The 12,209-nt window shown below is 32.3% G+C and overlaps 1 protein-coding gene across 2 annotated transcripts in view; it reads right to left on the reverse strand.

Moving 5' to 3' along the window:
* Positions 1-390: 390 nt before the first annotated feature.
* The window catches only part of LOC115889033 (dimethylaniline monooxygenase [N-oxide-forming] 2-like), a 57,893-nt gene continuing 46,074 nt past the window's right edge, over positions 391-12,209 (reverse strand). For both annotated transcript variants that reach the window (XM_030908942.1, XM_030908943.1), the window contains exons 3-7: positions 8,673-8,811; positions 8,319-8,618; positions 6,392-6,536; positions 1,269-1,432; positions 391-769 (exon numbers count right to left, since the gene is read on the reverse strand). In XM_030908942.1, coding sequence (XP_030764802.1) covers positions 476-769; positions 1,269-1,432; positions 6,392-6,536; positions 8,319-8,618; positions 8,673-8,811 — 1,042 coding nt within the window. In that variant the 3' untranslated portion in view covers positions 391-475. The remainder of the gene's footprint in view (positions 770-1,268; positions 1,433-6,391; positions 6,537-8,318; positions 8,619-8,672; positions 8,812-12,209) is intronic.

A 12,209-nucleotide genomic window follows, 5' to 3' on the forward strand; every position in this document is an offset into this window, starting at 1 on the left:
ATGAATTCTTCATTGAATATCGGAATAATATATTGGGTGTTCCATTTAAAATAAAAGAGTAACATGCTTTTAAAAGTGACCAATGTTCAATATTAATTTTGTTTCACCCTGTATAACTTTTTGGATCAAATTTTAATTTGATTTAAAGTACAATAGTTAATTTAACTACACATTAGGCTATACCGGGTAAATTCCAATTTAGGTAGCTTTTATTGTAATTTAAAAATTGTTCTTTATTTCTAGAAAATTATATATACATATATCAAAACCTTACATTTTAGTCATATAACTTCTCTTATAAAACTCACCTTTATTCTCCGAAATCCAAAATCCGAAAATAAATTAATGTATAGGGTGTTCCATTACAAAAAAAAAACAATTTTGATATGTAACTTTTTTTGGGGACACCCCGTATTTTTAATCACAAAATTTCATTTCAATATAAACTGTCACCCTGTACATTTCGCTTGTACATCTAATAATATTCCAAAAATTCATCATCATTTACAATTTTGTATCTCTTATTAATGTCCCTACTGTCCGCCAAATGCTCATAGAGATTATGGATAACAGGTCTCACTCTTTTTATGTGTACAGTATCTGCCAAATCGTTGAAGTACTGACGATGGAATTTCATTCCTATTTTGTGAATATGGTGCTTAGGCATCGCTTGTTCTTTCCTTCTGCCTACGTCCTTCAAAATATCCTTCATCATTTCTTCTTGGGAATATCGGTTAGTGTTCTTGATGAATTCAAGGAAAAACCGAATCTGAAAGTTATAGAAGGCTATTAGAAAAATACAACTAAATTTTGAAGTTTCTAACGAATCTATGTAAATATTTTATGAAAATGTTTGCATCTTAAATTTTCCAATTTGTCTAATAATAATAATAATAATAGCTCCCGTATATAGCGTTTAACGCCTTGGGAGTAGCAAGGTACAGCTTGCCATACTAGAGCTGTTCGGTATACAAGGAAGGTAATGTGGCTAGCATTACGCTTCAACCGCCTATTATTACCTCAGGATTGTGAATCCCAAGTACTCATTTAAGGCTGAGTCGACCTAGGTACCCAAACTATTTTTATTTTAATAAAAATAGTCGGCTGATGCAATGTCGGGTGTGGAATTCGAACCCACTACCTTGAGATTGGTAGACGAGAGCCTGTACCTCTACGCCACCGGGCACCTTCCGATTCCAATTTATCTTGTTCTATTTATCTTATTTTTATAATCTAAATACTATGAGCTATTTCTATTAAATATTTACCTGAATGTCAACTGTTGGAAATGGACATACTTTGAAAGTAATTCCTATAAATCCCATAGTAGGATTTTGAATATTGACTATGTGTTTATATAAATATTTTACCCAATTATTGTCAATCTCTATGCCACATTTTGGAGTCAAAAATGGGTAGGAATACACATATCCTAAAAAATAAAAGACCTACATATATTTATCTCATCACTAAAAGTAGAGATCTTATTTTGAAAGCTTAGTTTGTGTGTTGTTGAAGTTTGTTGTGAGTTGTTGTGAGTTTACTTGTAGCAAAAATATTTAAATAAAATGTTAAATCATGATTCTCGTATATCAGATTTAATTTTTTTGTCATATAAAATAATAAAATATCAGAAATACTTGTATAAAAGTTTGTATTATAGGTACAGTTGATTTAAAAAAAAAACTGATACACGCATTTTTCCTATCCCACAAAATTTAAAAATGTGGTAAAATCCCCCTTTCCGTTAGTGTATACACCTCGTTACAATAAAGCACCACCTGTTTGGAATGAACAAATTCGCGGTGACATTCCGTCAATTCAGTTAAAAATGGCGCCAATATCATCCTTTACAAAAGTTCATATTATCACACGAGTTACAGAAGACGGATGGTCGATTAGGAGAGCGGCCACTCATTTTGGAGTTGATAAGATGATGACAATAAGATGGAAAAATCGCTGGATTGAACATAATTCGACGGATCGGAAATAAGGGTCAGAACGACCAAAAGTAAGTTCTGAAGTCCAAGATGAGAGGCGTATTGATCATCTAAGACAAAATCCTTTTGCAACATCGGTTGAAGCAGCTAATGTGACAATGTTTCCCGGTTCTTTGTCAACAGTTAACAGAAGAGTTAAGAAATCTCAAATCTCCTGTCGAGTTGCTGCAAAAAACCTTTTTTAACTTTTTGCACTCAACAACATTCTTCAGGATAATAACTATTGGGAGCGTGTTGTCTTTATTGACGAAAACATTTTCCAATCATGTTCGAGCAGCAGGAAAGTTTTAGTTTATCGACCACCAAATTGGAGATTTCACCCCGGATACACCCATAAAGTTAAAAAGGCTGGACATTTTTCTATTAATATGTGGGGATGGTTTAGCGCTAAAAGTTTGTAAATTTTCTGGCAAATTGAAGGAAGATTCAATAGTCAACGGTATGTCGAAATCCTTGAAAATGTTATGCTGCCATCGGTACAGGTTTTCCACGTCTTCGTCTTTATCTTTAACGACTTCACTTACGAGCCCTAACAACTATATGTTGGGACAAGGTCTTTTTTTGCAATAAAAATAGTAATTTGTTAAAACGACTCAATTTATTTTGTTTATTATTCTAAATTCAAACATTACAATATGATCTAGACAATTTTACTATATTTTTATAACTTTGCAAACAAATCACTTTTGATAATAGCTTATTTTGACAAAATCAAGCCAAATTTGCTGACAACTATATATTGGGACAGTACAATAAGAAATTTGTTTAATACGGAGTTACATCACCTTTCGCCTTAACAACTGCCTGAACTCTTAATGGCATTGTATTTACCAAAGATTGGCACATTTGAGGAGAAAAATTATCCCAAATTTCCTGCAGTTTTGCCTGCAAATCAAAAATTGTTCGTTGAAGTGGTTTCTTAAATATTGCTTCATTTTATACCACACAGTTTCTATAACATTGAGGTCCGGACTACTTGAAGGATGGAATAGAACTTTTATATTATTATTACCGAACCAATTTTTTGTTGATTTTGCTGAATGGCACGATGCTCCATCTTGTTGGAAAATATAGTCTTCGTTTGGAAACAATTCTTGAGCACTAGGCAAAAGTGAGGTCTCAAGTATATGTTGATATTTTTGGGCGGTAACAGTGCCATCTATAAAATTTAATTTGCCCAAACCTCTCGCTGACATGCAACCCCAAACCATAATCCCCTTAGGAAATTTAACAACCCTCTTTAAGCAATCTTTATGAAAGGCTTCTGCTTTATTTCGTATTACTCGTTTTCGATGATCTCCAACGCAAACATCAAATTTAGACTCATCGCTAAATATGACCTTATTCCAATCATTTTGTGTCCACGATAATTTAGATTTTGTCCAATTGTAGCGATTTTTCTTTTGAATTTCTGTCAGTAGCGGTTTTTCTTTGGCCTAAATAAGAATTTGTATCAATAATCTTCAGGTAATTGATTATCCACACAAAATAAGGTTTACCTTGTAAAACCCCAGACAACATTTATGGATATATTTTCGGCAACATTCTCTTGATATATTTAAACCAGCTACAGTATTCCATTTAACTGTCACTTCGCGAAAAGTACTTCTTCCCGCAGACTTGCAAATTTTTACTAAATTTCGTAAATCTCTCTAAGATACAACATTTGGCCTTCCCGAACTTTTATCTCTAACGTCTGCGTTGGCAGATTCGCCGTATTTTTTTATTATATTAAAGACCGTGGTTTTTGGAATACTTAAATCATCAGACATTTTTCGAATTGTTTTTCCCGTACTGTATTGACGATTGATAATTTCGCGTAGTTTTTGATTTGTAGCTTTTCCACGGACCATTACTTTGGATTGAATTAACAAAATTGAACATTAAAAAAATTAAAATTTCTTACAGTAAATCTCACTATAATACTCAAAGTATCGAGCATAGATAAATGAAACAAGTTTAGATTGGAAAGTACCCATAAGGACAATGTAAACACTATTTGGCGCTATTCTTGCAACGGTCGCGACCCAAAACTTTTGAAAATTTCGGAGCCGTTCGGCTTTTTCCGGAATTATATCGCCAAATATTGTTTATTCAAATTTATTATTATTTTCGTTTAATTTTATGAATAAAATACAGTGTGTTGCATACAAGAAACTTTATTTTATATAATTACGCATGTACGAAATACCTATGAAACATTGAAAACCGACGTTATGCCACGATCCACGATGGTTTTTGCAGTTCACAGTTCACAGCACAGCTTTTTAAGTTTTTAATGCCACTTTTTCACAGTTATCACCGGTTGGAGTAAATAAAACTTGAATTAAACTCACAAGATAGCAATAATTACTTTGAAAATGGATGCTATAAACACATTTCGGAATTTCTTTAATGAGAGCGGTTTAGATTTTGAAAGATTATTATGATTTTTGAAGATTCCGACTTTGACAAGAGAGAATTATTTCTGTTTTTGTTTGCCGTTGTTCATAGCGACCGCTATAGCAGCGCCAGATCGCGTATAACGGTCGCGACCCAAAATAATTTCGCGGCCCAACATTTTTACGGGCTTTCCAATCTAAACTTGTTGCATTTATCTATGGTATCGAGTCACTAACAAGCTGTCAATGCTGAAGTAAACAGTTTGCGACATTTGTGACGTTTATAGCAAAGCCGCCTATGATGATATTAATTATTTAAAAATACTTGTCCCAACATTTAGTTGTCAGCAAATTTGTCTTTTTATGAACAAAATCCGCTACTGTAAATATGGATTGATTTACAAATTCATAAAAATATTGTCAAGTTGTTTAGGATATATGGTTATGTTTATATTTAAAAAATTAAACATATATTTTTCAGTCATTTTGAAAAACCAGTGCAATAATTCGATAATATGACCTTGTCCCAACATATAGTTGTTAGGGCTCGTATCAGCAGTACAATTGTCCAGTACACACTGCTAACGCTGTTCACCACTGGTTGCAGAACCATAATATAGAAACTCTTCTTTGGCCAGCCAACAGCCCTGACAATGGACCTGGATCCAATCGAAAATATTTGGGGTCGAATTGCAAAAATTATACCGGGTGCGTCTCAAAAGTGGCCCACCCCTATAATTTTTTTATTTTTTTAGATAAAAAAACGAGATTTGGTATATCAGAATATGACATAAATTAGGATTGATTGACGTATTTAATTGTTTTTGGTCACTTCTTGTTTCACCGGAAATGACTACAACTTTTGATTTTGACTCTCGGTATTTTTTTACTTTATTCGATAGAAAATGACATTCTGAATAGAATGAAGTATCATATGTCAACTTTTGACATTTTCGAATATGGTTTATTTGAAATTGTAACATGCGGTTCATAACGACAAATTTTACTCGAAATACCAAGTGTGTGGTATCAATTTATTCGTAAAAAAATGCTTTTTCCAAATATGCTAATGAGCCACCCTCGTTCCATTTGAAAAAATTGAGATATGATTAAAAATACGATTTGGACATCTTTTAACCGGCCAGGAAAAGACACTAAAAACATTAGACGGTCAAATCTATTTTTCCAAGGCTCCTTAAAAATTAGTGTTTTTAACACAGCCATGGCACTCTAGATTGAAATTTAAAATACAATTTGTTTTTGAGTCACTATGTCAAAAGTTGACATATGATATCTCATTCTCTTCAGAGTGCCATTTTCTATCGAATAAAGTATAAAAATACCGAGGGTGCCATTTAAAAATCAAAAGTTGTAGTAATATCCGGTGAAACTAGGAGTGACCGAAAACAATTGAATACGTCAATCAATCCTAATTTATGTCATATACAAACATACCAAATCTCGTTGTTTTATTTGAAATAATTAAAAAAGTTAAAAGGGTGAGCCACTTTTGAGACGCACCCGGTATACCAACGGAATTGGAGACCAAGAAATGCAGAAGAGTTAAGCGATGCAATTTATGGCGCATTAGATGAGCTCTTGGAAGACTATGAGTATTTTCAAAAATTAAGCTTTTCAATGCCTAGAGCTTGTTGCAGACGCCTGCAGCTTGTTATAGAGAAAAATGGTGATCCCATCAAATACCATTTTTTTTATTCTACTTTTTTTCTTAGTTTAAAATAATATACTGTTTTAATGTTTAAGGTTTGTTTTAATTTGAGATAAAATATATTTTTTCAGTTTTAGAATATTTTTTTGTTTTAAAGCTGCTCATTCAATATACATGTGAACAAGAAGAGACAATGACAAAACCCTCATTGCCAGGCATGTTTCTTTCAAATTTGGGGGCACTAGTGCATGGTAGCATGTATATATACACTAATTGAAAGTTCAATTTTCTGGGATAGGAAAAATGCGTGTATGCGTTTTTTTGAAATCCAGTGTACTTACCAGTACAATATATGATATCATCGATGACTTCTTCACTACCATCCTCGAAGATAGCTGTGTTTGCTGTTAATTTTTCAACTAATGGTTTGTGTACTACACAGGCCTCAGCTTTACAGAATATTGTACTGCCATAACTAATATAAACCTAAAAGAATAAATAAATTTTTTGAACAATATGTATTATAACTGTAGGACTACTAGAGACTCAGTTAATAGGCATACTTTGTGAGGCATAATGAGGCATCAGTGGGATTATTACAAATGATCCTCTTCCTAAGAGATGCGAAATCTTGTCGTTGGTGGGGAATTTCCTAGTCAGGTGCTAGGGGGAATCCGCTCCACCATAGCACTTTGGCTCGGTCCAAGGAGCATTTCATTGTCTTGTCCCTGGGTGTAGTGTCGTGGCCAGGGAATTGCACCAAGACGTATAACGATGCCGGATGGCACTACCCTGTCCGTCATACCTAGTTCCCTCTAGTGTCTGTGGCCATGTATCACGGGCAGGTTGTAGGGGGTCTTAGCTTAATCGCCTGGACCAAGAGGAGATAACCTCGTTAAAAACCTAAATCCTATGATACCGGGATCAGGTCAAAAGGATGCGTGGCTAGAGAGAAGATTAGCCTCTACTGATCTTAACCTTGGGGCACCAGGGGAGAACCTATTGTATTCTCATCACCCTTACTTCTACATGCGGGGCTCTGTAGAAGTACACCGACTAATCCTTGCAGTGTAATTGACTTCAAATCCAAGGAGGCAATAAAGAAAGAGGAATATATCAGGTCTAAGGAAAGACCAAGTTAAAGAGGTGGAGAAAATGGAGGTTGATCCTCCAGCTTCTACCTCATAGGTACCCCAACCGGAGACAAGCTCGTCGCCTGTGAAGGGCATATATACATATCAAAGAACCCTCGGAGGAGGTAGATGCCCACTCCGCGGAGGATGAACATCTGTTGTCAGATGAGGATGGAAAATACCCGGTCCCCCCTAGAACAGGAAGATCTCCATGTATCATGAATATGATGAGCTGCAACTCAAGAAACGACGGGGACACAATAAAGGGTTGGTTTAAGGTCGGGGTGATTCCCCCCCCCCTTGTACTCATTCTACATTCTACTGATGATCCTTCATTGCCTTAGCAAAACATTTGATTGCGGCATAAAGAATGAAGTCCGAAGTGAGAAGAAGTTTCGATTAATGCAGACATTAAAGACAATTTCGAATGAAGTGCATATCGTCGTCAATATTACTAAGTGGCGTAACTCATTTTTTGATATTTTTCAGGAGAGCGGTAAAGTATTTTAACAACTTTTGTTTCAATATTAAACCAAAATATATTGAAGCCCCTATGTCTCTTTGTCTCTTTTTTGTTAAAGAAATACATTGACTACAAATATATATATATATATATATATATATATATATATATATATATATATATATATATATATATATATATATATATATATATATATATATATATATATATATATATATATATATATATATATATATATATATATATATATATATATATATATATATATATATATATATATATATATATATATATATATATATATATATATATATATATATATATATATATATATATATATATATATATATATATATATATATATATATATATATATATATATATATATATATATATATATATATATATATATATATATATATATATATATATATATATATATATATATATATATATATATATATATATATATATATATATATATATATATATATATATATTTGGTTGGTATTGAGGCAAGTAGTAAGAATCTTTAAACCACTCTCCCGAAGAATATCAAAAAATGAGTGATATTGATGACGATATATCCAGTTACTTACCCACAATATGTTTGTGTGGGAGGTAAGTGCAGTACAATAAAAATTATCTTACCTTTTCAGCTACTTTATCCGCAATTCTTGCAATATCGACACCCGAAGGTCCAGCTCCAATTACTAAAACTCTTTTTCCCTTGTATGGTTCTGAATTTCTGTAATTGTGACTGTGAATAGCTCGACCAGTGAATTCACTGGCACCAGGAATATTGGAATTTCTGGGAGTAGAATAGTTTCCCACACAAATCATAACTGCATCGAAAATATGTTCTGTTATTTCTTGCGATTTAAGCTCCTTTTCTTTGATTTTCCATTTTTCATCGGGTAGAGGATCGATTTCAATAATATGCCTTAAAAACTGGAATTAATTATATTAAGAATTCAGCATTAATTCAATATCACTCAAACTTACCTTGATATGAGGATAGAGATTATAATGAATAGCAAACTTTTTCATATACTCTAAAACTTCTGGTTGGGTTATGAATGATTTTCCATTTTCGTCGTAAGGAAAGTTCTCATATTCCATCAATTCCTTCGGTAGGTTTGTTCTGAAAAGTTTTAAAGCTAAATTCCTATTACTCACAAAGAAAGGACAATTTCATATTGTTATATAAATATATACGAAACTACCAGGATTGTTTACCAGTACAGAATATACACAAAGTTTGAGAAAAATATATTGAGCTATTTCTAGTAGTTCCACAGTGATAAAAATATGTCCTTGAATCAACAGTATTAGACTCTTATATACTATCATATAACTTGTTCCAAACATTTTCATATAAATGTCGATTCGATGTTCTGATGTTTTGATTCCAGTTAACTAATTGATATAGTATCTAACAGATATACTGTAGATTGTAGATTTTTAGGAGGTGGGGGGGGGGAGTAAATCCCCGCGATCTTATAGACCTATTGTGCCCCCCCCTCTTGAGCTATAAGCCGGTATCTGAGACGGTTTTGCAGAAGTTAGTTCCTACTAGCACAGAATATCTAGCTACGCAACAGAAAAATACTCGAAATGAAAGAGCTAAAATTGCACAAATAGAATACTAGATGGCGCGACAATATAATAATCAGAATATAATTAGAAATTTTGAACTTTCGGTTTTGGATCGACGGCTCGTCGACGGCCTTATAGCTCGGCTAAATATGCACAGTTGCCAGATTCAAAAAGACTTGAATTGGCATCCCATTCTTTTTATTGTGTATAATGCAGTATGTGTTTCTTTCTATTCTTCTTTTCTTGTCAGATACTTATATTAATTATTCTTTGGCTATTAAATAGTTTTGGGTATATTATTTCATAGATTTTAATATACACTATACCTTATAATGTTAACTAAGAAAATACCTTTAATTACCTTTAAAATTAATAATATACAGGGCGAGGTGACATTTATTAATGCTGGAACGTTAGTAATGCCGAAATATAAGTTTAATAATAATGGAAATAATTTATTAAAATGCAGCAAAAATGTTAACTGACTAAAAATACTATAATAAATAAATTTCTCTGTTTGCCACGTTATTTACAGACCTAGGTAGATTTTAAAAAGTGACACAGGTACACTAATAATATATTGTTCGGCATAAAAGTTGCTGTCATGACATCGAACAATAAATTAAAATTCGTAAAATAAATTAAAATTATTAATTAAACAAATCTTTATAAAGAAACGCAAGAGCTCAAATGGGCCTAACTGAACTCCAGGAAATGATATCATAATAGTGTACTATATTATGGTACTACTTGATATACTTTAAGGTACTATAATATTGCAATGTCAATGAAGATCCGTAGTATACCAAATTTCAGAACAATCAAACCATGAAATGGTATCGTAATATGGTACTATATTATGTACCAATTTTATATACATCATAGTTCAATCATATTACAATGTAAACTGAAGATACGTAGTATACCAAGTTTGAGCCCAATCGAACGCCAGGAAATGGTACGTAATATGGTACTATATTAAAATTTATATGCATCATAGTACCACTACATGCAATGTCACCGGTACGTAGCATCTGCTTAAGCCCAATCGAACGCCATACGTATTATAGTGTCATTATGGTGCTCAGTTGGTATGCTTCATGGTACCATCAAAAAAATACGCAAGTATATATCAAATATGAGCTCAATCGAACGCCAGGAAATGATATTGAAATATAACATATTAAGGTACCACTATGCATCATAGTACCATCATATTACAATGTAACCGAAGATAGTATAACAAGTTTAAGTCCAATCGAACGCCAGGAAATGGTATCGTAATATGGTACCTCTTTTTTATGCTCCATGGTACCATAATATTGCTAATATCACCGAAGATACGTAGTATCCCAAATTTGCTCAATCGAACTATGTACATAATATGTACTATATTATGGTACCCAGATGATATGCATCATAGTACCATCATATTACAATGTCACCGAAAATACGTAGTATACCAAGTTTAAGCCCCATTGCCGCCATGTACCTAATATTATGTCATCAAATATAGTACTATAGAAGTACCACTTTATATGCTCCATGGTACCATGATATTACAATGTCACTGAAGATAGTATACCAAGTTTAAGCCCACCGAACGCCATGCGTATCGTAATATAGTACTATATTATGGTATCACTTGATATGCTTCTGAAAAAACGGCACCAGTTGGCTGGAAAAGGACGATCGATGACATGTCCCATATAAATTTACATATAAAATGACAGTGATATTCATTTCATAGCTATCGCTAACGCCGTTTTTTCCCGATTATACAATATGAACTTGGTATGAACATAAATCGAACGTCAGGAAGTGGTATCATAATAGTAGAACAATACTTATTATATTGTCGCCGAATTACAATGAAAATTCAGGATTCAATTATACAATCAAATGTCAGGAAGTGATTGTAATTTAGCTCATAAGATTTAATTCCAACTAACATGGCAAACTGGAAAAATAGTTTGATCTATTTGTAATATGTTTAAATGATGTAGCAAATTAGAAGGCAGGCTTTATCGAAAGTATTACGATATGAATTACATTAATGGTAACACTGCACAAAAATTTCTTTAATTTTGTTTGTAGAAAACTGTTTTCTTTTAAATTTATTGCCCTCTATTATGTAGTAGCGAAACTACCACATCAAAATATCTGATTTGGAGACAGACTTTTAAAGCCTGTCTCCTTTTGCTACCTACAATTTTATACATGTAACGAGGCTTCTGTTGCGTAGCTAGATATTCTGTGCTACTAGTAATGGGAATACTGGTTCCACATTAGCGTTACTATAGCGACCGTTCCGGAAAAATACCGCTATTTTGTAACCGATGCTTCGGCTTCCAAAGTGCCGCTGTTCCGCCCTAAACGGTATTTCTGGTCACTTTACCTACCTACTCCCATCCCTGCCCTTATCTTTATGTCCGTGCAAATTCATAAAAAATAACAATTCATAAACCCCCAAATTTGTAAACAATAAACAACATGCAGATGGCTAGAAGAATTTAGTTATGTTAGCTTTTAATTTTGCTAATAAAACTATTAAATAAAAAATATAAAATAATATAATTTATTGTATTGTACATCTTTTCTTCAGACTAAAGAATAGCTTTTTATAAGTTTTACATTTTTGCCAATAATATTTAGATTTATATTCTCCTGATACACGTTATAAACGTCAGAATTTAAATTAAAATAGAGAGAGAGAGAGAGAGTATATATATATATATATATATATATATATATATATATATATATATATATATAGTTGTTATATATAGTATATATATATATATATATATATATATATATATATATATATATATATATATTAGCAAGATAATTATATTTTTCTATCATTTTTCTTAAAATCTATTTACTTTATATATCTTTAGAAATAGTTTAGCTTAAACAATAAAAAGTAACATAATTTGA

This window comes from Sitophilus oryzae, unplaced genomic scaffold (genome assembly GCF_002938485.1).
Source record: "Sitophilus oryzae breed Bouriz unplaced genomic scaffold, Soryzae_2.0 scaffold_810_pilon_pilon, whole genome shotgun sequence".
Lineage (NCBI taxonomy): Eukaryota > Metazoa > Arthropoda > Insecta > Coleoptera > Curculionidae > Sitophilus > Sitophilus oryzae.